Raw genomic sequence first — 24977 nt, forward strand, 5'->3', positions numbered from 1 at the left:
AATTTACAACACAATGATTTACCCAACATGGATTTACACTGTTGTATTCTGGTAGTTCAATGGTCAGTTCTGCTTCCTTGCAGCAGTGGAAGACTACATTTGAATCCTCGTCCTAGTCACTGTTGCTTTGTGAATTTCTGAAGATATCTTCGATCATCCCAAAGATGTACTGTACAGTATACTAAGCTGATTGGAAGCTGTATGTTGTGCTGTTGTTAGAGTTGTATATGAGTGCTCTATAATGGTGCAGCTCAACAGCATGGGAAAATTGCCCAAGTTCATAGTGCAGACAAGGAAAAAGAAAAATAGTATGTGATCCTTAAAAGACCCTAACAGTAAAGCTTGGGTTACTTTTGAAAGAGGTGTTGAGGCCATCAAGAAGTACCCTGGGGTGTGTGTGTGGATCCCAGTGCCTCAAGGTCCTAACTCTCTGTTGTGATTAAAGATCCCTGAGCATTTTTCAAAAAGAGTAGGGTTTATCCTGATGTCCTCGCCAACTTGCCCACCAAGCCCTCATCCATTTTGGCCCCTTAATCATTCCCTGTCTCTAACTGGCTATCTCTCTCACCCCTTCACCACCTTACAGCTAATTTGTGGTGAACACAATGGCACTGTTATTTCTACAGTCACGTTCTCCAGGTGAATTCTGCACATTGGTGGTAGTTAAAGTGGCTCCCTACTCTTAGAATTAGAATTAGAATTAGAACAATCTAGACGAGAACAGGCCATTCAGCCCAACAAAGCTCGCCAGTCCTATCCACTTGCTTCCTCCAAGAAAACATCAAGTCGAGTTTTGAAAGTCCCTAACGTCTTACTGTCTACCACACTACTTGGTAACTTATTCCAAGTGTCTATCGTTCTTTGTGTAAAGAAAAACTTCCTAATGTTTGTGCGAAATTTACCCTTAACAAGTTTCCAACTGTGTCCCCGTGTTCTTGATGAGCTCATTTTAAAATACAAGTCTCGATCCACTGTACTAATTCCCTTCATAATTTTAAACACTTCAATCATGTCACCTCTTAATCTTCTTTTGCTTAAACTGTAAAGGCCCAGCTCTTTTAATCTTTCCTCATAATTCAACCCCTGTAGACCTGGAATCAGCCTAGTCGCTCTTCTCTGGACCTTTTCTAGTGCTGCTATGTCCTTTTTGTAGCCTGGAGACCAAAACTGCACACAGTACTCAAGATGAGGCCTCACCAGTGCATTATAAAGGTTGAGCATAACCTCCTTGGACTTGTACTCCACAGATCGTGCTATATAACCTAACATTCTGTTAGCCTTCTTAATGGCTTCTGAACACTGTTTGGAAGTTGATAGCTTGGAGTCCACTATGACTCCTAAATCCTTCTCATAAGGTGTACTCTCGATTTTTCGACCGCCCATTGTGTATTCAAACCTAATATTTTTACTTCCTATGTGTAATACTTTACATTTACTGACATTAAATTTCATCTGCCACAAATCTGCCCAAGCCTGTATGCTATCCAAGTCCTTCTGTAATGATATAACGGATTCCAAATTATCTGCTAATCCACCTATCTTGGTATCATCTGCAAACTTAACCAGCTTGTTACTTATATTCCTATCTAAATCATTTATATATATTAAAAATAGCAGCGCCCTAGCACTGACCCCTGTGGAACACCACTCTTAACATCGCCAGTTCTGATGAGGTTCCTCGCACCATCACCCTCTGCTTCCTGTGTCTGAGCCAATTCTGCACCCATCTAAAAACATCACCCTGAATTCCCACTTCTTTTAACTTGATGCCCAACCTCTCATGTGGCACCTTATCAAATGCTTTCTGAAAGTCCAGATAAATAATATCATAAGCTCCACTTTGATCGTATCCTTTTGTTGCCTCCTCATAGAATTCCAACATGTTAGTAAAACACGACCTCCCCCTCTGAACCCATGCTGACTGTTCAGAATAACTCCTGTCCTTGTCATGTGTTGCTCAATCTTATCCTTAATAATTCCTTCCATTAATTTTCCTGTGATGCTTGTTAAGCTTACTGGCCTATAGTTGCTTGGATCTGCCCTGTCACCCTTTTTATATAATGGGATGATATTTGCCATTTTCCAGTCCTTTGGAATCTCTCCAGTGCACAGTGACTTCCTAAAAATGTGTCAAGGGTTTATATATGTACTCACTAGCCTCCTTAAGAACACGAGGATAAATATTATCTGGGCCTGGTGATTTGTTTGATTTCATCTTATTTAATCTGAGCAGCACTTCTCCCTCTACAATTTCCAAATCCCTCAGTACCTCCTTAGTAGTTGTTTACCTCTGGCAGGTTATCCACTTGCTCACTTGTAAACACCTCAGAAAAATGTAAGTTTAGGGCATCTGCTATTTCATTGTCTGTATCTTTTAATTCCCCTTTACTATTCCTGATGAACTTGACCTCCTCCTTAACTGTTCTTTTACTACTAAAATACTGAAAGAATCTCTTGGGGTCTTCTTTCGCCTTATCTGCTATATTCCTCTCCAACTGTCTTTTAGCCTCTCTGATATCCTTCTTAATGGTTGCCCTCATTTTCTCATACGCTACGGTTCTCTTTGCAGTCATTAGTCTTATATGCCTTATACAGCAGTTTTTCCTTTGCAACTTCTTTTTAAATCTTTATTAATCCATCGTGGAGTTTTTTTTAGTTTCCTATTACTTCCAAATTTAGGTATGTATCTGTCCTGCATTACATGTAAAACATTTTTAAACCTGTTCCACTGCTCCTCGACTGTCTCCACATTTAAAAGCTTATCCCAGTCTATCCTACTTAGACTTTGTCGCATCTGCTCAAAATTAGCCCTACTAAAGTTCAACTTAACAATTTTAGTCTTTGCATCTGTACTCTTACAAAATACTGAGAATTGTATTACATTATGGTCACTTGACCCTAGTGGTTCAATCACCTCTACACCCTCAATTCTATCCTGATTATTACAGAATACTAAATCCAGATAGGCTTCACCCCTTGTTGGTGCTTTAACATGCTGTGTTAAAAACAGTCGCGATTACTTCTAAAACTCCTGCTCTTGTGCTCCTCCATCTGTAAGGTTATCCCAGTTAATATTTGGATAATTAAAGTCCCCATGACTATAATATCCCCTGTAAACTTGCCTTTTGATATTACTAAAAGATGTGTGTTGAAATTACTGTCTGAATTGGGTGGTCTATAACACACTCCTAAAATGAGACCTTTTTCCCTAATATTTTCCAGGCGAAGCCACATGTCCTCACTAAGATGGGGCTCATCATCCAACTGAAGATGACTTACATTTAATTCCTGTTTGGCATAAACAGCAACCCCACCTCCTTTTCTGTTCTGTCTATCCTTCCTAAAAAATGTGTATCCCTCTATGTTACACTCATCCCCATCTTTGTTATTTAGCCAGGTTTCCGTTATTGCTATAATATCATAATTGTGCTCTGCTACATACAACTCCAACTCACTTACCTTATTTTTGATACTTCTAGCATTAAGGCAAGCTATTTTTAATGTGTTAATCCTTCTATCTTTACGTGTTTGCTTAAAATTTACATTACTATGCATTTTTATTTCTACACCATTGTTTGTTCTTCCATGTATAGATCTAAATCTGGCCTGTCCTAAACTCCCTGCCCCCCCATTCCCTAGTTTAAACAATCCTCGACTAGCCTACACATACGCCTCCCCAATACATTGGTGCCCCTCCGGTTCAGATGTAACCCGTCACGGCGGAACAGGTCCCATCTGTTCCAAAAGGAGTCCCAATGCCCCATAAACCTATACCCTTCTACCCTGCACCAAGATTTGAGCCACGCGTTAAGCCTTCTAATCTCCTCAATCTTACCTGGACTGGCGCGTGGCACAGGCAGAACTGGAGAAGACTACCTTGTCAGTTCTGCTCCTCAGCTTGGTACCTAACTCTTTGAATTTGGATCGCAGAACTGACAGACTACCCTTATGTATGTCATTTGTTCCAACGTGGACAATGACAACTGGATCCACCCCCGCTCTGGCCAAGAGCCTATCCACCCTTCCAGGGAGGTCTCCCACCTGTGCTCCCGGAAGGCAACACACCGTCTGAGACTCTCTCTCTGGAGCACACCTGCGCTTCAATCCCCCTAATGATTGAGTCCCCAACTATCACTACCTCTCTCTTTTTGGGAACTGGTTTTGAGGTGGCCCGTTGGGGCTCCTCAACCCTGCCTACCACCTCAGAATTATCAGAGTCACCGTCCAGCTCCGCCAGGACATGATAACGGTTAGACACTTCTAATTCTGGGGTTGATGCCCCCGGACATCTTGATGTAAAACACTTTGAGAAAAGAGAAAAGTGCCATCCATCCATTATCCAACCCACCATATCCTAACTACAGGGTCACGGGGGTCTGCTGGAACCAGTCCCAGCCAACACAGGGTGCAAGGCAGGAAACAACCCTAGGCAGGGTGCCACCCCACCGCAGGGCACACACACACACACACACCAAGGACAATTTAGAATCATCAATGCACCTAACCTGCATGTCTTTGGACTGTGGGAGGACACTGGAGTACCCGGAGGAAACCCACACAGACACGGGGAGAACATGCAAACTCCACACAGGGAGGACCCGGGAAGCAAACCCGGGTCTCCTAACTGCGAGGCAGCAGTGCTACCCACTGCACCACAGTGCCACCTGAGAAAAGTGCCATATAAATGTAATTGATTTATTATTATTATTTACTATTCTACAAGGACATTTTTCACTTAGCTCTCTTCTATAAGGATGGTACTGAGTGCTTACTTAAGTAAAGCCAGGTTCTAAATATCACACAGAAGTTCCACACAATTGGAAAATTAAGGTGTCATTTTAAAATAAGAATCACACTCAGGAGCAATGTGTTCTGGTCACATAACATTCCATTGCCCATCTATATCAATCATGAACAAATTCTGGTTGTAGACAGTAACAAGTCTAATATGACCTCTATATTTTTCTCATATGATGTTTTTTCAAATATCCCACCCCGATTTTATAATCATATCTAATATTTTTACTTCCTAACTGTAATACTTTTTATTTATGTTAAGCTTCATCCCCTGAATACCTGTAGAATTTTTCATCAGACATAAATCTGAATTCTGTCCAGGTCCATTAAAGGTATCTGCCATTCAATTTAGTTTACTGTCATCAGCAAATCTGTTAGTTACTTTTTTATTGTGATCAAATTTATATATTGAAAGAGAAGTTCCACCCCGATCCTTGAGGGACTACACCTTTAACACCACTAAACTTAAAAAAGGTTCCTCACACCACTGCTGTTTCTTTGAGTCAATACTGCACTTATCTAAATGCTGACCTTGATCTCACCCTTATTTAATTTGATCATGTGGTACCTTATTAAATGCTTTCTGAAAAGCACAGTTAATAATCTTACGTACAGTACACTACTCTGAGCAAATGTTTTTTGCTGTTTCCTCACAGAATTCTAACATGTTAGGTAAACAAGCTCTCCCCATCCAAACTATTTTAGTTGCTTCTTAATACACTTCTGCCTGACATACCTAGAATATTGCTCAATCTTATCTTTGATGCTTGTGATTACTTCCATTACCTTTTATAAAATATATGTTGAGTTAATTGGCTTATAGTGATTTTAGTACCATCATGGCTAGCTGAGCATGAGGTTGGCTACTTCACCTCAAAAAAAATAGTAGGCTACAGAAATGCTTGCAATAGTTTAACAAACCCCAGCCCTGATAAGGTCTTCATTAATATAATGTCTGAAGCTTTGTGGTAAAAGCTGGAAGTCTCCGGAAGCTACATAGATGACTACCCTTTTTGCAGTCAGGTCCATCAGCATTATAATATGGAATCTGACGACAATGTATGAAAATGAAAAAACTGCACAAACAGCAGGGAAGATGAAATACGTGCTGTGCTTTTAATCAGTAAGACCAGTGCCCTAAGAAAAATCTAATCTCGGGAGAGAGATGCTGCTGCATTTAGGGCATTAGGATGAAAATGCCCCACCACCCAGGTGTTCGAAACGATGTTCTCTGAAACAGCACAAAGAGCACTCATTTGATGGAAAACACATTGGCTAAAAATCACCTAGCATCCTTCTGCATTAAGATCAAGAAGATAACTGCACATGTTATTCAGTGATATACAGCAACAAATGACAACCAAGAGGACACCAGTGACCAGTTCTACAATAGACAACAGGCTGTCTGAGATACCTGCACAGAGAAAGATATTACTATCCTGGTGGTCAACTATAACACCAAGACTGGAAGTGATAGCATTGAGTATGAAGAAGTAATGGGAAAGCATGAACTTCTCACATGAATGAAAATATAGAAAGATTTGCAGACATGTGTTTCCTACATAGCCTGGTCGTTGGCAGTGGTGTGTTTTCCCACAAGACCACTTGCCAGAGAACCAGACAGATCACATGGATTAGTAAGATGCTCTAAAGATCCCTACAACCTTTTCAACACTGCACTTTCTGCTTATCATCTGCAGAACAGTTGACAAAATAAAATTCTTATTTACAGCATATATCTTCTTTAACAACTAAGACAAGGCAATGTACTCTGTGGACGGGAAGATGCCTTGGAAACGTCTATGACATTAATGTATGGTAATCAAACTTGTTAGCATTATCAGAAACTCAGATCAGAGACTACCCTGCAGTGTCATCCATGAAGAGTAACCCATGACGCATTTGAAGAAAAGACTGGAGTCAGGCAAGGATGCTTAGTGTCTCCTTTTCTGTTCCATGCATATGTTCAACTTGATTATAACGTTCTGCAGCACAGAAGAGAAATGGATTTCAGTGGGCACTTTGGACATAACTTGAAAATCTGGATATTGCAGCTGATATAGCACTACAGTCCAACACACACCTGCAGTTGTAGGAGAAGATAAACCACATGGTAGACATCTCTGCTCAAACTAGACTCTGCATCAACAGAAGGTAAACTAAAATCTTTAAAATCAATACCAGTAAAACTTCACTTACCTTGGCAGGATCATCATCCTACAGGAAGGCACAGATGCAAATATAAGGACCAGAACTGTCAACGTGTGAAATGCATTCTATACCTTTAGGAATGTGACATTAAAAAACAATGTCCAGACCTTTAACACTAATGTAAAATTAGTCCTACTTTTTGGAGCACAAATATGGAGAATAATGGATATGACCCTCGAGAAAATATAGCCATGTATTGGCCAGATATGTTAGTCCAAAACCATCAGCAACAACGGCGATGGAAAAACAAGCCAAATGTCTGCAGATGCTAAAATTATGGAAAGGCATTGTAGATGGATTGGCTACACTCTCCTCAAGCCCAAACACTACCATTGAGGCCTTGATATGGAATCCACAAAGAAAAAAGGAGGATGGCCAAGTAAAAACTGGTGTAGTGACTTTGAGGCAGATACCAGAAATATGATTCACCTGGAGTTAACAAAAAATAAAAGTTCAGGACTATTGTAGATTCCTGGAGATCTGTTGTTGGTGGCCTATGCTCCAGAAAGTGTATTATTTATATATATATAATATATGTGTGTGTGTGTGTAGTGTAGCACTTAGTAGTGTTAGCTTGTCCATCTTTCTCTAATTTTTTTTTTATTATCCTCATTTTATTAGTAACTTACCAAGTGTTTGTATAAAGTTTTCACATTCATTTAGCTTGGTGATGCTTCACATTACAAATCACAGTGGTTTCCATATGTATAGCAACATGAACAAATCAAATATTGACCCAACAGGTTCACTTAGTCTTCATGGTCTATTGCTAAGATTTAACTTGCAGTGCATTGTTTAATAAACACTCAGTGGCACTTAATTAGGTACATCTGCTTGCCAGCACATACAGCCTTCTCCTGCACACAGTCATTCACTTGGCTGCAACTCAGCACATAAAGAATGTAGACATGGTGAAGAGATTTAACTGTTCCTTGGTTATATATTAGAACAGTCTGGATGTGAGAGACATCAGAGTAGAATGGCCAGACTCGTCTGAGCTACAATAAAGGCCACAAATATTTAAATAAGAACTGGAAGACATACAAAACAGCAGAAGGCCAATGGGGTCCTATTCCTGTCAGCTAGGAATGCAAAAATGAATCTACTGGTAGGTACATGATCACCAAAGCTGGGTAACCAAAAATTTGAAAAATTTTGCCCCATTTGACAAATCTAAATTTCTCTAGTGACATGCAGAAGGTAGGCCACAATTATAAGTAACAAGCATTAATCTATGGATTTATCCTGGGTTATGTCAGTGGTACATGCTGGTGGTGGTCAGGGGCGACTTAACACATGGGCACGCTGGGCAGTTGCCCGGGGGCCTCATGAGCATAGGGGCCCCATGCTAATCTATGTATGTTGTGACTTGCTGAGTGGTTGTGTAGTTAGGGGCCCCAATGTACTGCTTTGCCTGGGAGCCTAATGCTGTGGTGCTACAATAATGGTGTGGGTAATGTTTTAATGGCACATTTAACTTTTAAGAGCAAATAAGCAGCATTGAAGTACCACTGTTGCTGACATTGTATGCCCCTTCATAGCCATGACCTATGCTTTTCCAAGGGGATATGTCCAGTGGAATAATTAGCATGCATCATTTCAAGCTGGTGTTATGAACATGACAGTGATTTCATTTTACTCTGGTGGCATGCCAGTACCAAGTTCTCAGTCCTATAGAGCAATTTGAGAATGATGTTGTCTGCATAAATTCATGATGCATCATGGTGATACTGAGTAATAATTGACAAAAACCTTTAAGGAGTGCATCCAGAAAACTGCTGAATTCATGCTTTGACTAATTCAGGATGTTTTGGAGACAAGTGGGAATCCTAACTGGTCCCAAATTAGGGTATCGAATAAATTGGCCACTGAGCAGCCTCAAAAAATAATAAATTGAAAGAATTTACTCATGGGAAGGAGAAGCCATGCTCTCATCATCAAAAATCCAACCTGGTATTTATGTGTAAAATCAGCTGTAACTAACTGGCCCAAGGGGAACATAAAGCTTTACAGCAAGGATGCAGCCTTTCATTGGTTGATTATATTCTGTGTTTTGTGAAACAATGTTTCACGTCCTAATAATTCGAAAACTTTTCTTGACCACGGTGTATTAAAAAAATCAATATAAAAACACGTAATACAATTTTAACAGTCTTTTTTACAGCTTCCCAAATAGCTTATTTTTAAATTCCCACTGGTGGGTTTCACAGACGTTGGACAAAGAAGTACTGTTTTTAAGTTATGACATATATTTCACATTGCAGCGGTTAGCATAAAGGAAGTGCATTTCATTACCACGATGCCTACACTGCTGTGGCGAAAGTGATGAGGACAGAAGAGGGAAGGCGTCAGCATTAAATTACTCTGCAGACTTCTTATGACAGGCAATGGAGAAAGGTGATTGGCTAATAGGATCACCTCAGCGCTCCACCACCCTTTGCGTGTTAAAATGTGCAGACGATTGCACTCACCGTCTGCCTGCATAAACGTAAGAAGTCTTTTTGGCCCTCTGCGCATAATATTCTGTGAAGTCAGAGTGACAAAAGAATTGAAACGATGTATTTCTGATGCAGCCTCTTAAAGAGGAATAAGACAGTAGACATGAATATCCTCGCAATGCCCCCTCCCTAGAGGACTCTCATTTGTTCTTTGTGTAAGGATTTTTGTTTAGTTTTGAACTTCAGTTCAAAAGTTATAATTCAAACCTCTTTCGAAAATCCGTTACAGACAGGATTGTGAAATAAAACAGTCAAGTACAAGTCTCCAAGTACATGTAAGTCTTTAGACGCTGGTTTCTATTTTGTTTTCCTCCTATTGGCTACCTGGCTCCGCTTAAGACGAAGCCTGTTATTCAATTGGTTAGGGTAAACAAGAGGCGGGACTAGACGGGCACTTGAATAGCTCTGAGGAAAACATCAGCATACGGTTGACTTCAGCTAATAGACATCGAAACTCTGGCCTTTTTAACGATTGAATTGTGCTTCGGACCCTAAATGACTAGAGAGGTGCATTTCTATTCAGATGTGAAGAGCCTCCCTTTTGCCAGTGAACAAAACCACTAGTCATGTCTGGCTGGTGAGTTCTGTCACCGTGCTAGCTTTAACAGCTATTCTGCTTATGAGAAGTCTGCGCGTGTTGGTGGCACGTCCTGAAAGCCCCTTTGAGGTCAGTGATCTCCTCACCTGGGCGGAGGTGCTGGAGCTCATACTTTGCATTTAAGCACTTGTCAAGGTGAGTAAATGTCGTAAGATTGTCTATTATTAAAATACAGTAAACCAACATTAGTTTGTGTTACAGACAAAATCAAAGCGAAACAAAAGACGCGCATTTGAAGTATAATTGCATATATTCGGTTGAATAATTTCAGGGTTGCTGGCTCCAGTTCCTCTTACATAAAAAAACAGACGACAAACCTACAACTAATGTTTATATAATTTCTGTGAAACCAATTAATAATGTTTGTATCATGTATAATGACTAGTCTGTTGTTGAAATGTTGTTTTTTGTAGTGTCCATCTCCAAAACATTTTGAAGACTTTGATTATTAGCTAAACATTACATTTGACGTCCATATTTATCGTTTAAACCTTAAACGTGATATTTATTAATACATTGTACGTTATACTAAAAACATTAACTTAATTCATAATGCATTATAATGAGTGAATACAATATTTTCTGATAGCATTCTCAGTGTTCAACATTGGATTTACATTCTAATGTGTTTTATTTTTATTTTAAGCATGTATACATAATAAAATTCATGTAATTTATCACTCTTGAGTCAATTACTTTTAAAGGTGAGCAACATTAGCACTGGTATCTGTTTTTTATCGTAATGTACAGTAGGTATACTCAATGAAACAAATATATCAATGTTGTCTTAATATAATATCTGTAATGAGAATTTGACATTAGCTTAGTTTTGTACTTATTTTTATAGTGACTGAAAACAGGAAGAATATATACCGTATATATATATATATATATATATATATATATATATATATATATATATATAATATTAATATATATCCATCTATCCATCCATTATCCAACCGGCTATATCCTAACTACAGGGTCATGGGGGGTCTGCTGGAGCCAATCCCAGCCAACACAGGGCGCAAGGCAGGAAACAAACCCCGGGCAGGGTGCCAGCCAACCGCAGTCTATATATATCTATATACACCAAAAAAAAAAAAAATAATAATATATATATATATATATATATATAAATACACAAATAATGGCAAAACACATGTTGTGTACCCTTTGCACTATGGGGCAGGTACTATGTAACACACACACACACACACATATATACTGTATATAGTTGTGTGTAGTATACAGTGTATATAAATTTACTTCAGTCACTGCCCATGTATTGTCAATCAATTGAAATTGCTATCTTCAGCCCTCTGCTGAATCCACTTTACGTAGTTTACTTTAATATTTCATGGTAGTGCTTTGAGAGGTCAGCCTGTGTCAGTCACTAAAAAGGTGTCCAGATATTACTCTGACATTTTAAAAATGTCCTCCACCAAGGTAAATGATGTTCCCTGAACTTTTAAAATTATGTTTTATCCCCAGTTATCTTCCACCTGAGCCATTGTAGATTCTAAAATGCTGGAACAGAAATCCTTCGTTTTTTTATTTTCTGGCAAACAAGGCAGTTTGTTTTTATAGGTTTATTCTCTGTTTATAAATTAGTTCCCAAAGGCATGCACTTCTTTCTAGAAATCAAGAATATAAAGCGGTTAAGATCAGAGGCAATGGCACATTTGCTGACAGGTAGTGTTAGTATATTAATTACAATGTACTGTAGCATTGTCTCATTATGCACACCTATTGTTGTGCACTGTGCAAATTGTCTCTAATGGTACTGTTAATTTCAAGTACTATATATCTGTCAGTAAATCTAATTCTGTCCTAAGGTTTAAACTGCAAACACACTTTCCTTTACATTATAAAAGCTTACATTTTTCCCTTTCTGATTGTATTTTGGCCTTTCAGCCAATTGTCATGGAAGATAGTAAACCCTGTACTTGAGTTTTAGAAAAAACATTAAATAAACCTAATTTTCTCTTTCACTCTGTGGTTAAGTAAAGTATCACATAACTTAGCTTCATATGTTTTAATTTGACAATGTATCTTTGTCAGGTAATATCTAGCTTGGCCTATAAATATATTTATCTCATAACCTATTGTTACTTTTATTGACATTTTAAATGTTATTTCTTAGGTTGTTTGTGCTAAAGTGCATATTGCAAATAAATTGAGATGTAAATATCACTAGAGTAGCACAATGGGTAGAGCTGATGCCTCACATATGTGTCATCCATGCTTTCCCACATCTGCATGGGCTTTTCTCTGAAAACTACATATTTCATCCTACATCTCAAAGACATGTGTATGTTACTGATTTGCAGTTCTGAACTGGCCCTGTGTGGCTGTGAGCACAAGTGTGCCTTGTGGTAGAGTGGGCTCTTGTCCAGGGTTGGTGCCTTATGTCTTTTGATGCTAATCATTGACTCTGTCCTCCACAACCCCTAAAAGGAGGTATGAAATTAGATATGATTTAGACTAGATACATCATTTGTACTTGTACATTATATGATTGACAATGCTTAGATTATTTATGTAAAGCTATGCTTGCTTTAGAAATAATTTAGGGGATAAGAAGAGTGTTCACGTGTGATATATAATCTTCGGCTCAATTAAAACAGCAAAGGGGGTTAAAGAAATGTTTACTAGTTTTGTAAGTAGTAAATAAAAAAATGAACAATTTGAAAATGAAGAAATCATTAATATTATATAATTTCTGAACATTTCTTCATTGGCATTTATTAAAATTGTTACATGAGTTTTTTATTGCATTTTTGTTTTGTAATATACATACATACTTCAAACAACCCTGAATTGGATTATGTGGGTTTTTATTTAGTTATGTTGCTTTCATTTACAAAATGCCATTTAGGTGTTTCCAGCTGCATTATGTTTTTAAATTTAATTACATTTTTGTTTTTACTTAAAAAATAAACCAAGATATGTTAGCTATAGCTATTTCTAGCAGATTGGCATGAAGCCATATTTATGTGTTAACAGAAGCAAGAGTTTTAGCTGGGGCCAAGAAAGGGACTCATTGCAAGGATTGCCTGCATTGCTTGGCTAGAAATGGAGTTCTGTTCTTGGCAATCATTTTAGAATAGCCTAAGGAAATAGTCCAAGTACTCCATGCATAAAATATATTTGTCTTTTCTTTCAGAACGTAATACTGAAGGCAGTACTGGTTGTTATGTTACAAATAAAAACTGGTTCATCCAGTAAAATGAAATAGTTCAGATGTAAAATGCTATACACACTGCCTTGTTGAAAACACCTTGTACAGCAGTCATTATAATTTACAGTTTTTTAAAGAAATATACAGTATGTCTCCCTTTAGGTATGTAATAAATAATATTGTGTAATCACATGTTAAATCATTACAGCAAAGGCATTTTGTTTATTTAATTCTTCAAATATATGAAAGTCCCCAATAGTTGTATTAGTTTAGCTTTGTTAGAAAATATTCACATGATTTGATTTAACAAATTAGCTTTAGGAGGCTAAATTAAATGTAAAAACTTACATAACAAAACATGAAGTACAGTATTATCAGAAATTACATACCTAGGATAAATACAAGTATTTACATAGCCAGGTGGACCTTTTCTAAGTGAACTTAATTTCTGTCTTTTTAAGTAGGTAAGGAGTATTAGTATATATAATACACTAGACATGGTACAAATCTGTAGAAGTAAAAATGCAAACTAACTGTGAAAGTAATTATCTAATGTGGCCAGTACACACTTACAGTAATACGTAAAGAAATATTGGGAAGGTGGATACAATTGAAATAGACATCATACACTCACCCGCTCTGTCCATACATCTCCAGTTGGAATGTGAGAAGCAAATAAATGCCAGATCTTTTGTTTTATTAACAAAGAGAACTGTAGTAAGTTGATGGTCATACAAGTGTCAGATGAAAGTGAGTGAATGTAATTGTGAAACCACAGTACTATTTACTAAAGTCCCTCAATTAATGGTAGGGAAAGAAAAATGCACCATTGTTATTTAGGAATAAAGCAAGTTGTAATTATTTTTGCTGGTAAAATCTTTTATCCTTAAAATATAAGTGTGAGGGTTTACTTTGTGTTAGTTCTAAGCAATGAATGTAATAAGCATAATTTGAACATTGATTTTTACAAAAAAAAATCTCTAATAAGAAAAAAATTCCTAAATATGTCTTCTTTTTTTTTTAATGTAGTCTCAAACCATGAATTACGTGGGGCAGCTTGCAGGACAGATGTTTGTCCAGGTGAAAGAGCTATACAAAGGACTTAATCCAGCAACATTGTCAGGATGCATTGATGTGATTGTTGTGAGGCAGCCTGATGGTAGCTTCCAGTGTTCTCCATTCCATGTTCGCTTTGGGAAAATGGGAGTGCTGAGATCAAGAGAAAAAGTGGTAAGAATAATTAAGTATGTATATAAATGGTACCCAAAATAATAATAATAATAGCAATTCTTTACATTTATACATTTATATATAGCGCTTTTCTCACTATTCAAAGTGCTTTGCAAACTCCACATGTAAAGGACCTGAGACGCAAACCCATGTTCTCCTTGCTGCGAGGCAGCAGCGCTACCACTGTGCACACTGTATGTTTATATAAATAATAAAAGTTAAAAAAAGGACAATTGCATATTTTGAGGTTCCTGCTGGCCAAAATTTTGCAAAATTATAACCTCACTAAACTGTATAATTAACTGTGGCTTTGCCCTTGAAATAACATTATTAATTATTTTTGATCAGATAAATTACACAGCATAATCAGCTTCTGGTTATAGAGGAATAGGGAAAATGCCCCAGACATATAAAAAATCTTCTGTGAGGTTCTTAAGGGTTACATTTGTTAAGTCAAAGTACATTTTTTACTATCATATTATACATTTGCCAAAGGAAATTATATTCATAAGTGATACATTTTGTATAAATTTAAAAATGTGCTTGAAGTTTAAAATGGATTCCAAAGGGCAGGAGTTCAAATGTAAAACAAAAGCTGTAAAACTTGCAGAATACGTACACTTGGAAATGCCTTCCTTGTTTTTGATGTGTGTTTATAGCAATAAAAAAATATTGAAAATAATAATTTTATCATAGATTGGCACTATTGTTTCTTAGGTAAGTATACTCTCTATTTACTTGTCTGTCAAAAGCAACTGCTGTGGGTGTAGTTTTCATGTAAATAGGGAAGTAAAAAAGCATGTGTCAAGCTGCTTATTGTGACATTGCCTTTCACATTAAAAATGTGTGTATCCAGGCATTGTATTTTTTAAAATGTTTTTAAAAATGCTTTTCTTTAGTACACATTGTCCAAAGGTACATTAATGGATACCATGATTGTGAAAAAAAAAAACTTGAAACAGCTTGAACAATACTGAATTTATCCTTTCAGGGGTCAGATGTACAGCCCAGTGGATGGGTGAAGCATATGACAGACTATTAAATAAGAGTGCCAGAGTTATCAGGGAGGAGTATATGTAATAGTTTACTACTGTACTAGGCATTACTCTAAATAATTTGCAAAAACTGACAAGAAAAATAATTACTCTATTACAGCCTGCTAATTAGAAGTAATATGAATATTCCCGTAAAAAGTATTAAATATCAACAGAAATTTTCACCAGTATTATTTCCTTCTAAGACCTATTTAAGTACTTTGAAATGTTCAGTGCCACACAATCACAGAGTTGCATTCCATCAAACAAACTCTTAGTTACAGTACAGTATGTTCTCTGGCTATACAGCCCTGCTAGAAGATGCATAGTGCCAGTCACTGTTGGCTTTATTTCAGGTCCTTGTATCAGAATTGTGCCTTCACTGATGACACATAACTAATTTTTTCATAGGATGTGTTTGCTTTATAAATAACACCCTCAATTTTCTAAAAAAAGGTACATAATTTAGATTAATATATCTGAAAGGGATATATGCCAAAAATTCTCAATTTTACATTACATTTTTTGCATTTGTTACCGTTTTTAAATCGAATATTTTATAGTAGCTTGAATCATCACAATAAATACTTTATATTTATATCAGTTCAGTTTCCAATTTCCTCTGGATTAGTGGCTAGAAATGAGTAATTAAAATTTATTATGTGCAGTACATACTGAGATTTGATTCTTTTTTTACCATATGTGTTTCTCCGTCTTTGATTAGGTGGATATTGAAATAAATGGAGAGCCCATTAACTTGCATATGAAACTTGGGCAAAATGGGGAAGCCTTCTTTGTTCAAGAGACAGAAGATGATAAGGTAGGCTAGTACCATACTCGTATTTACTTTGAAGAGTTTTTCGGTTTTGTGATGTTAGGTTTTCAACTCTACTAAATTATTACTGGCAAATTTATTAAATATGAACAAATTATCAATATTTATTCAACCATTTCCCAACTCTGCCATTTCAAATAAATGGTCCTGGAGAGTGAGAGCTTATTTTGGCAGAATTAGGCTGAAACTATTCATCAACCTGCAGTCTGTATATCTTGAGGGATTTTGCATCCAAATTTACATAAAGTGAATTTAAAGAGCTAATTAACCTAACAGGCATGACTTTATGTTGTGTTAAGGAACCAAAGATAAACAAAAATGCGTGCAGGAGGAAATTGTTGAAGACAATGGTTGCACTTTGAATAGAAACTAGGTCCCTGGACCTGTGAGGAAGCAGTGCTATGCTGTGTCATTGCAGTGCAATACACTTTTAAAACACAGATTTTTTTGTGTAGAAGCTGACATGCTAAAGTTAATCTATAATTCAGTTTTTTTCTGTTTCTCTTTTGTTAATGTGATATTGAATAATTAATTTAAGAAATAATTTTATTGCTATTATTTGCAATTTATATGTGTGTTCACAGTTATTGAATGTCCATTTTTTCCTCCTGTTTTCCTCCCCATTTCTGACAGTTTTGGCTTCTTTATTTTTGTAAAGAATTAATACTTGCAGACAGCAGAAGATGTTATAGGATATGTATTTTCTTAGTGTTGCAGAACAAATGTCTTCAGTAATTTAGCAATAGTTCATTGGAATAATTGAAATGACTATGGCCTGAGAAACAGGATAAGAATTGCATTTGACCTTGACCGAAATATGCTGTGCATTTCAATAAGAAAATTGAGCTAAATAAACAAGCCAAATAGGACACAAGGAGGCACGTACACCACTGCTCTTGATGTGCAACTTAATTTTTCCTGAGATGAACAAGGCTTCAAGTTACATGTACTTTTTTAAAGGCTGCAAATTGCGTCAGGCTAGAGCTTAACATTCAGCAAAAGAACTGATTGTGAATGCCACTTATATTGAGCTGCATTATCCTGGTATTTGACTGTAATTAACACCATTGTCTACCCCCAAATGAGAGAGTTATATTTATTGCAGAGAGAAGGAATGTTATTTGAACTTTTTTGAATTTTAAATTGGTAAATGCTAAATATTACTATGTGGAAATTATGGATCTAGATTTGGAACGTTAGAACAATCTTTGACTTTTTTTAAATTTAATATTCAATGATTTGTCCAATTTGGTATTTGCTTCAGATTGTTACTTGCGTCACATGCTTATACATGTAAAGCAGCATAAAAAATATCTAAATTTTCCTTGATTCTTAATTTTACTTCAAGGAGTCTAAATACATTTAATTGCCTGCAATTACAATGATCATTTTACATATCAATTTAAGCAATTCAGTGCGGGACATTTAAAAATAACTCACACCAGCCATAAAGAAATCAACTGACTGTGTTGGGCAGTCTTGTGTATGTGAAACTAACATGCAGGTTTGAGGCTGTAAGATTATAATTATCCACCAAACCATTGGTCTGTATCATGTACGTACTAATTTGTGCTAGACTGAACTTCTATATTATTTGATGGCTTTGTGTTTAGTTACCTGTAAACTACTTTTTTTTAGGATGTTATTGATTTTATTAAAATCAAATAACATTCCATACAAGCAGTTCAAGTTTAACAAAACTAGGTTCGAAACAAATCAACCCCCACCCATGAGAAAGAGAGCTAGACCAGCAGAGTAAAACTTTAAACTAGTAAAAATAAGTAAAAAGATAAATTAATTAATGAATAAAAATAAATAGAATAAAAAAAGAATTTGTATCCTCAATTTAAATGCTTATTCTAAAATGTTATTGATTAGATCCTGCCAGGTTTTGAAAAAGTTTTGTATAGATCTTCTAAGTGAGAATTAGATTTTTTTTAAATTTCAAATAGTATATAACATCAGTTACCCACTGACTTAAAAGAGGTGAGTTAGGATTCTTCTAGTTGAGCGAGATAAGTCTACTTGCCAATAGTGTAGTAAAGGCAATCACAGTTTGTTTGTCCTTCTCCCATCTGGAAGTACACAAAACACAGCTGTTAATGGAATAGGAGGGATTGTGATACCAAGGCTGTCTGAAAGGCATTTAAAGATTTTGGTCCAAAATTATGTTAATTTGGAGCACGCCCAAAGCATATGGCCCAATGAGGCTGGAACTTGATTGCAATGTTCGCAGGTTGGATCTTGCCCTGGAAACATTTTGGACAATTTTAAACAAGACAGATGTGCTCAATATATAATTTTAAGTTGAATAATTGTATGCTTTGTGCATATGGAGCTAGAGTGAATTCTGTGCATTGCTACCTTACACTCCTTTTCTGAAATGTTGAATGAGAGATCTTTTTTCCACTATACTCTGGGATCTTTCAAAGGGAGGGACTGTAAAATGTTTTTATATATTACGGAGATGCTGTCTGAGTCCTCAAGACTGATCAATATTTTTTCCGGCATAGAGGTAGGTGGGAGGTGAGGAAAATTGGGCAGGTTTTATTTAACAAAGTTTCTAATTTGAAGGTAGTGAAAGAAATATGCTGCTGGAAAAATAAATTTGGAGTGTAATTGTTCGTAGGATGCAAAGACGTTTTCTATGTACAGATCTCTGTGATTTAATCCCAAATGTTTTCCTGACATTAAAAACAGTGTACGTTTTAGAGGGTGGGAAAAGGTGGTTCTCTTGCAGAGGTGCCACAGATAAAAGCTTCTCTATCTTAAAATACTTCCTACATTGGTTCCATATTCTCAGTGTTTGAAGCACAGTTGGGTTGTTAGTATATTTGGGTACAAAGCAAAAAATATAAAGAAGTACTACAGGATTTTATTTCTATTGTGGACCAAGCCTGTGTATGTTCATCTATTTGTGTCAATATCCATGTTTTTATAGCTTGTATATTCGCCGCCCAGTAATAAAATTGAAAGTTAGATAGAGCCATGCCACCTTCTGCCTTAGTTCATTGTAGGGTTGCCCTTATGATAGGTGGATGTTTTGAACTCCATATTAATGAGATTTGGTTGAATCTAATTTCTTTTAAATATCTGTATATTGGAATGTTTTGAAATAGAAAAAGAAGCTTAGGAAAGATATTAATCTTGACAATGTTAATTCTTCGAGCTAAAGTGAGATGAAGGGTAGACCATCTATGCAAGTCTGGCTTAATTTTTTTTCATACAAAAGGCAAACTTTTGTTGATAAAGAGCTTTATGTTTACTTGTGATGTTTACCTCTAGGTATTTAAACTGATCTGGGATGATAAAAGGTAAGGTGTCCAATCTAATATTTTGTAATTGAGAATTCGCTGGAATGAGCACACTTTTATTCAAATTAATTCTGAGAACAGAAATATTTTGAAATTCTGTAAGTGGTATTAGGACTGTAGGCACAGTATTTTGTGGATCTGATATATACAGTACCATATCATCTGCATATAGAGAAATTTTCTGTTCATGCCCTTTTCTGATAATCCCCTCATAAGCATTTCAACAGTGAACTGCCAGTGGCTCAATGGCGATTGCAAAAAACAGTGATTACAAGGGGCATCCTTGTCTAGTACCACATTCTAGTTTGAAGTAATCTGAATTAATGTTGTTAATACAAACTGAACCTTCTGGATTGGTATTTTGGTAGTTTGATCCATGCACAAATGTTCGGGCCAAATCCAAATTTCTCTAAGGTAATGAACAGGTAGTTCCATTCAATCTTATCAAATGCTTTTTCTGCATCCAACGATAATAACTCCAGGGTGTTTGACTTTGCTGGTGAATATATTACATCAAACAGGCATCGAAGATTGGAAGCTAAGTGTCTGCCTTTAATAAATCCAGTTTGGTCTTGTCATATTATATTAAGGAAGTACTTTCTCAATCCTAAACTACTTTTTCTAATCAACAGAATTCAATGCATTCTACACACAGACAGGTGCTGTGAGGCAGCATTGTCGCCCACTGTGTCACAGTTCAGCTTTTGAGGAGCAACATTTAAAATTAAATTCTTGTTGCTGTCTGTGAATCCTTTTTCCATGCATGTGTTCAGAATTTCTAAACAAATTAAGACGTTGAGACAAGAGTTTTTGTCTAATAAGAAAAGACCATTTAAATATCTTCATGACTAGGCATAAGAAATTATTGAAGCAAGGTCTGGCTTAATTGTTTGCATTCAGGTAAAGAGAAGAGCATCTAAAGTGAAAGGTTTTCTATGGTGTGTAACAAATGTAAAAATAAAAAAATATCTCTGATATATCTTGTATGCATAGTGATCAGATTATAGTTGGAGTTGGTCAGAAAAGGGTAGTGACGATATTTAAAACAAATCTAAATACAAATACATTTTCTAATCATAAACAGCAGAAAGCAATCAAGTAAGCAGAAAAAAAAGAGAGGAATTGAACTGGGCAGTGGCAGTTGACAGGTAAGCCGTTCGAAGGAGGCTAGAATTGAGAGTGATAAAGCTTCAGAACGCGAATGGTGTGGTGACTATGACATGAATGAAAAAGTGTTACCATTCTCTTTCACAAGTCATGTCACATCATTGGGGTCATGCAAAACGCTAATGTTTTCTATGGCAGTGTAGCAGGTCATCTTCGTTTAACATTTTCATATTGGGTCATTACAAGTAGCCTGTTTCCATTTTAACGCCAGAGTGGTAGGTGCTGTGTTCTGCGCTGACCTGATAAACACAGGGGACTAGCAAACTCCAAAGCATACACAAAAAAGTGATGATTGTGTTTAGAAACCTCTTCTTCTGCTCTCCATCCAAACACTGCAGATACATATGTCAAGTAAATGTGATTTGGCTTAATTGTATATGGTTACATTAGATATGATAACCATGTAATTACAGATGTAAATTATAAAGAAGGAGTGGTACACAAAAGACTGACATTTTGATTTTGATTGAATATAATTACAGGAAGTGACTTAAGAAAACTCTCAGTAAAAGTGAATTATTGTTCTATAGTATTTGTATTTTCATCTATCTAATAATATAAAATAATGTTATAATGACCATGTTTAGCACTGTTGCAGTTAGCAATTCACATTTTAGTAACATATTTTGACTTATAGTACTGATTACACCGTCATAGTTCACAACTCACATGCAGACCAGAACAGAATGCTCCTTATTGCAAGGACCTTGAAGAATCTGGCCAAACCAAAGAACGCTAGTGTGGTTTTGGAGCCCTTTCCCAAAGAAACAATTGAAGAAGTAAAGATTGTGACACAGTTTGACAGTAGGTAGGTATACTGCAATGTCCCTGCAGTGACCATATCTTCACAAGTTGTTTACATCCCTGCAATCTGCTCTTGTCACACCATAAACATGATTTTATAGAGAGGATTGGATGAGAGGTTATGGTGAAACACAAGCAGTACCACAGTACCAACAGCAACAAAACAACCCTAAGAAGAACAAAACAAATATTCTTTTTCATGTGGTTAGCCAAAGTCAAAATATGAAATGCTAGGTCTTTTGTTCCTTTTTTTTAATTGAACTGATCTCTCCATGATTTATAGCACTCTTCTAATGTCTTTAAAACACATGGAGCAGAGGGGCAGAAAAAGTCCAGAATGTAGTATAAGGATTTTTCAAATAATTAGTTCTTTAAGGGACAACTGAAAGCAATTAAGAAGAGAATTGGCGTGAAAGGCCAGTAGAAAAGGAAAATGCTTGGTTAATGGCCCTAAGGTCACCTGGGTTGATTCTGACACTTGGATCTCAAACAGAGGCCTGCCATACCTCATGTACACCCATACTTTCTGATAAATACATATACTGCTCAGTTTAAATGTTCTCCATTTATTAAGATCACGGCAAGGAAAAGGAAATTATTTGGAAAGGGTTTAAGTTGTTCAGTTTTTAGGTGGCAGAAGAGAAGAGGTGGGAGATGAAAAAGGAGAAATAGAAAAAAGAGAGTTAAGTTTGTATAATTTGTTAAAATCTCAATTAATTGTTCTCTTGTGATTCCCCATTGTGTTCTGTTGAGTCTGATTTGAAAATTATCAGAAGAATCTGTATTAACTTTCAGGAAGTATAATATATAAGTAAAAAATGAGAATTACACACAGGTGGTGGTGTTATTTGAATCTAGTATGCATGTATGTATGTAAATAATTTCAATGTGGCTGTTGAAATATTATTTTATTTTTAATTTATCTGTGTCATACTGTGAGAGGTGAAGCAAAATTACACCTTTTATTGGCTGACTGAACAGAATACAATATGCAAGCCTTCCAGGAAGCTCAGGCCACTTCTTCGGGAAAGTTGTACTGTAATCTGTTCAGTTAGCCAATAAAAGGTGTCATGTTGTTTTACTTCTCATTGCATCCATAATGGATAAAATGGGACCAAAACCTACTACTGCTTTATGCTAAATATGCATCTATATTTGCTATACAGGGTGGTCCAGAACTAATTATGCAGATCCAGATCGTCTGGATGACTTTGATTTATGCAGGACAATTCCAGTTCGGCGCAAAGACAATTCTTCATGTCGTCAGTTTGCACACTTCTCGATGGTCCGGGATTTTTTGAGTGATTTTCTATGTAATAAACTTAATAAGTTATAGTGTAATGAAAATTGCATAATTAGATCTGGACCACCCTATATGTACCTGTGTGGTTTGTAGTATTAAAGTGTTAATACATTTTATCACCATATTATTAAGCAAAAAGTATTTCTATAGTATAGAAAGTTGTCATTTAAAAGAAGTGAATCCCACAGATATTGTGAATAAAAAAATCCCTCAAATCAGATTTTAATCTATACTTAATGGCTTTATATGGTAAACAATGAAACATTCATTTTGGTGGGAAGAAAATTTCAGTATTTTAGGCAGGAATAAAAATACTAAATTGTTATTTGGTCTGTACCAAGTATTTATGACTGGCCCCTGTACTTGTCCTATGTATGAGTCCCAGCCACACCTCCACAGAGAATATACTGTACAGTAGATTTTGGAAGAGGAATAACAGCACTCAGAGGCTAGGCATTTGTCAGTCTCTGGATTTTAATACCATCATTTATATGAGGTACTGTATCATTATCAAAAACTGTAGGATGTACTTCATATTTTTTAGATGTAATTTTTTTTAAGAAGTACCAGATTAAAAAGTTAACATCTATGAAGTCTCAAACTAAAATTGTTGGCGTCAATGGATCATGATTGATAGGTCATTGTGACACTTTTCTGAAAACTTATAGTGTTAGATAAAAGTTGTATTATTATAATATGCAGATAATGCAATCATTAAGTTATTTTTAGTGTATTGCATTTAATCAGTATTTTTATTCACTGTATGAATAGTAGCTAACAGCTCCTCCCCTCTTGAGTTATATTCTAAATATTTGAAGTTAAGTGACTGCTTTCCTTACTTGTTTGTTTTCTTTTACTTTTGTGGTTACAAAAATCATTAAGCTTACCTGGTACCACTTGAAGCAGCAGAAGAATTTAGCTGCTTTTGCAAAGGCTCACTTAAGCCAGTAATGTGAATGTGTGTCATGAGTGACCATGCTGGCATTTAAATAACTTCATCTAGATACAGTATCTCAACGAAAATTGAACTTTTCTGACAATTTCTTTGAAGAATGAGTGTACTAAAATTTAATTTCACTCTGTCATTGATGATGTTTTGTTTCTAATCCTCCCAGAGTTCTCATTGTAAAGCCAGGAGTGTTAATTGATATAAGTAGTTGTGATATCAGATGCTACTATGATACACCAAAATGAGGAAATACCATGGTTTATTTTTTACCTTTTGTTATTAAAAATATTTTTTAAAAAGTCTGGAAATTTAAAAGCTATAGTCTGATGTCTTTGAATTAAGCGTCATCACTGTGGTCATACTATAAGTGCCATTCAATAAAATACCTTTTTTTCTAGATTTAACGATGAATAATTTTCATTCATCCACTATAGTTTGTTTATTTGGGTAATTAAAAATGTGGCTAAAGTAGTATCATTTGGTTCTCATGGCATGTACAGCTAAGTTCACGGCAAGGAAAAGGAAATTAACATACTGTAGTTATAATTGTAAGTGATATCTTCAAAAATAAATGTATTTAAGTTAGTGTTCTGGTGCATTACATGTTTAAAGTTGTGGATTTTGAAAACAAGCCACACCACTTTTTTTTTTTTTAAACTAAGGTTTTCAGATATTTTAGCAATATTTGTTGAATGTTTTACAGTCTGTTTTGCAAGGCTCTTTGCCTTTCCCCTGTTTTAATTTCTTTTTTTATCCACTGGCCCTTTTCTTCACCAGCTGTAGCCTGTCATTTATTTTCCATCTTGGCAGAGCGCAAATATTAAAAAGAATTTGATAAGTATGAGTTCAGTCAAAAGCAATGTCTTACAGCCCAACTAAATACTCAGACCTCTGTGCTAGAATGATATGGTCAGTAGAATTTAAAGTTACCTTATAATCCAAACGAACAAGATGGTAGCATTTTCTGCATTGTAGGATAGTAGTATATAATGTCCTTTACATGATATTACTGGTCCAGTATGTGACTGAACATCAGGCTGAAATTCCTAATTT

At 36.0% G+C, this 24977-nt stretch overlaps 1 protein-coding gene across 2 annotated transcripts in view; it reads left to right on the forward strand.

The window, feature by feature from the left end:
- The window catches only part of lpin1a (lipin 1a), a 93940-nt gene that overhangs the window by 22518 nt on the left and 46445 nt on the right, over positions 1–24977 (forward strand). The window contains exons 1-3 of one of the 2 annotated variants that reach the window (XM_039748925.1): positions 9890–10239; positions 14318–14518; positions 16277–16372. In XM_039748925.1, coding sequence (XP_039604859.1) covers positions 14327–14518; positions 16277–16372 — 288 coding nt within the window. In that variant the 5' untranslated portion in view covers positions 9890–10239; positions 14318–14326. Of the gene's footprint in view, positions 1–9889; positions 10240–14317; positions 14519–16276; positions 16373–24977 lie in introns of those variants that run through there. The other variant, XM_039748924.1, reaches the window with a different exon arrangement.

The sequence above is a fragment of the Polypterus senegalus genome, chromosome 3 (assembly GCF_016835505.1).
Source record: "Polypterus senegalus isolate Bchr_013 chromosome 3, ASM1683550v1, whole genome shotgun sequence".
In the NCBI taxonomy this organism is placed as follows: Eukaryota; Metazoa; Chordata; class Cladistia; order Polypteriformes; family Polypteridae; genus Polypterus; species Polypterus senegalus.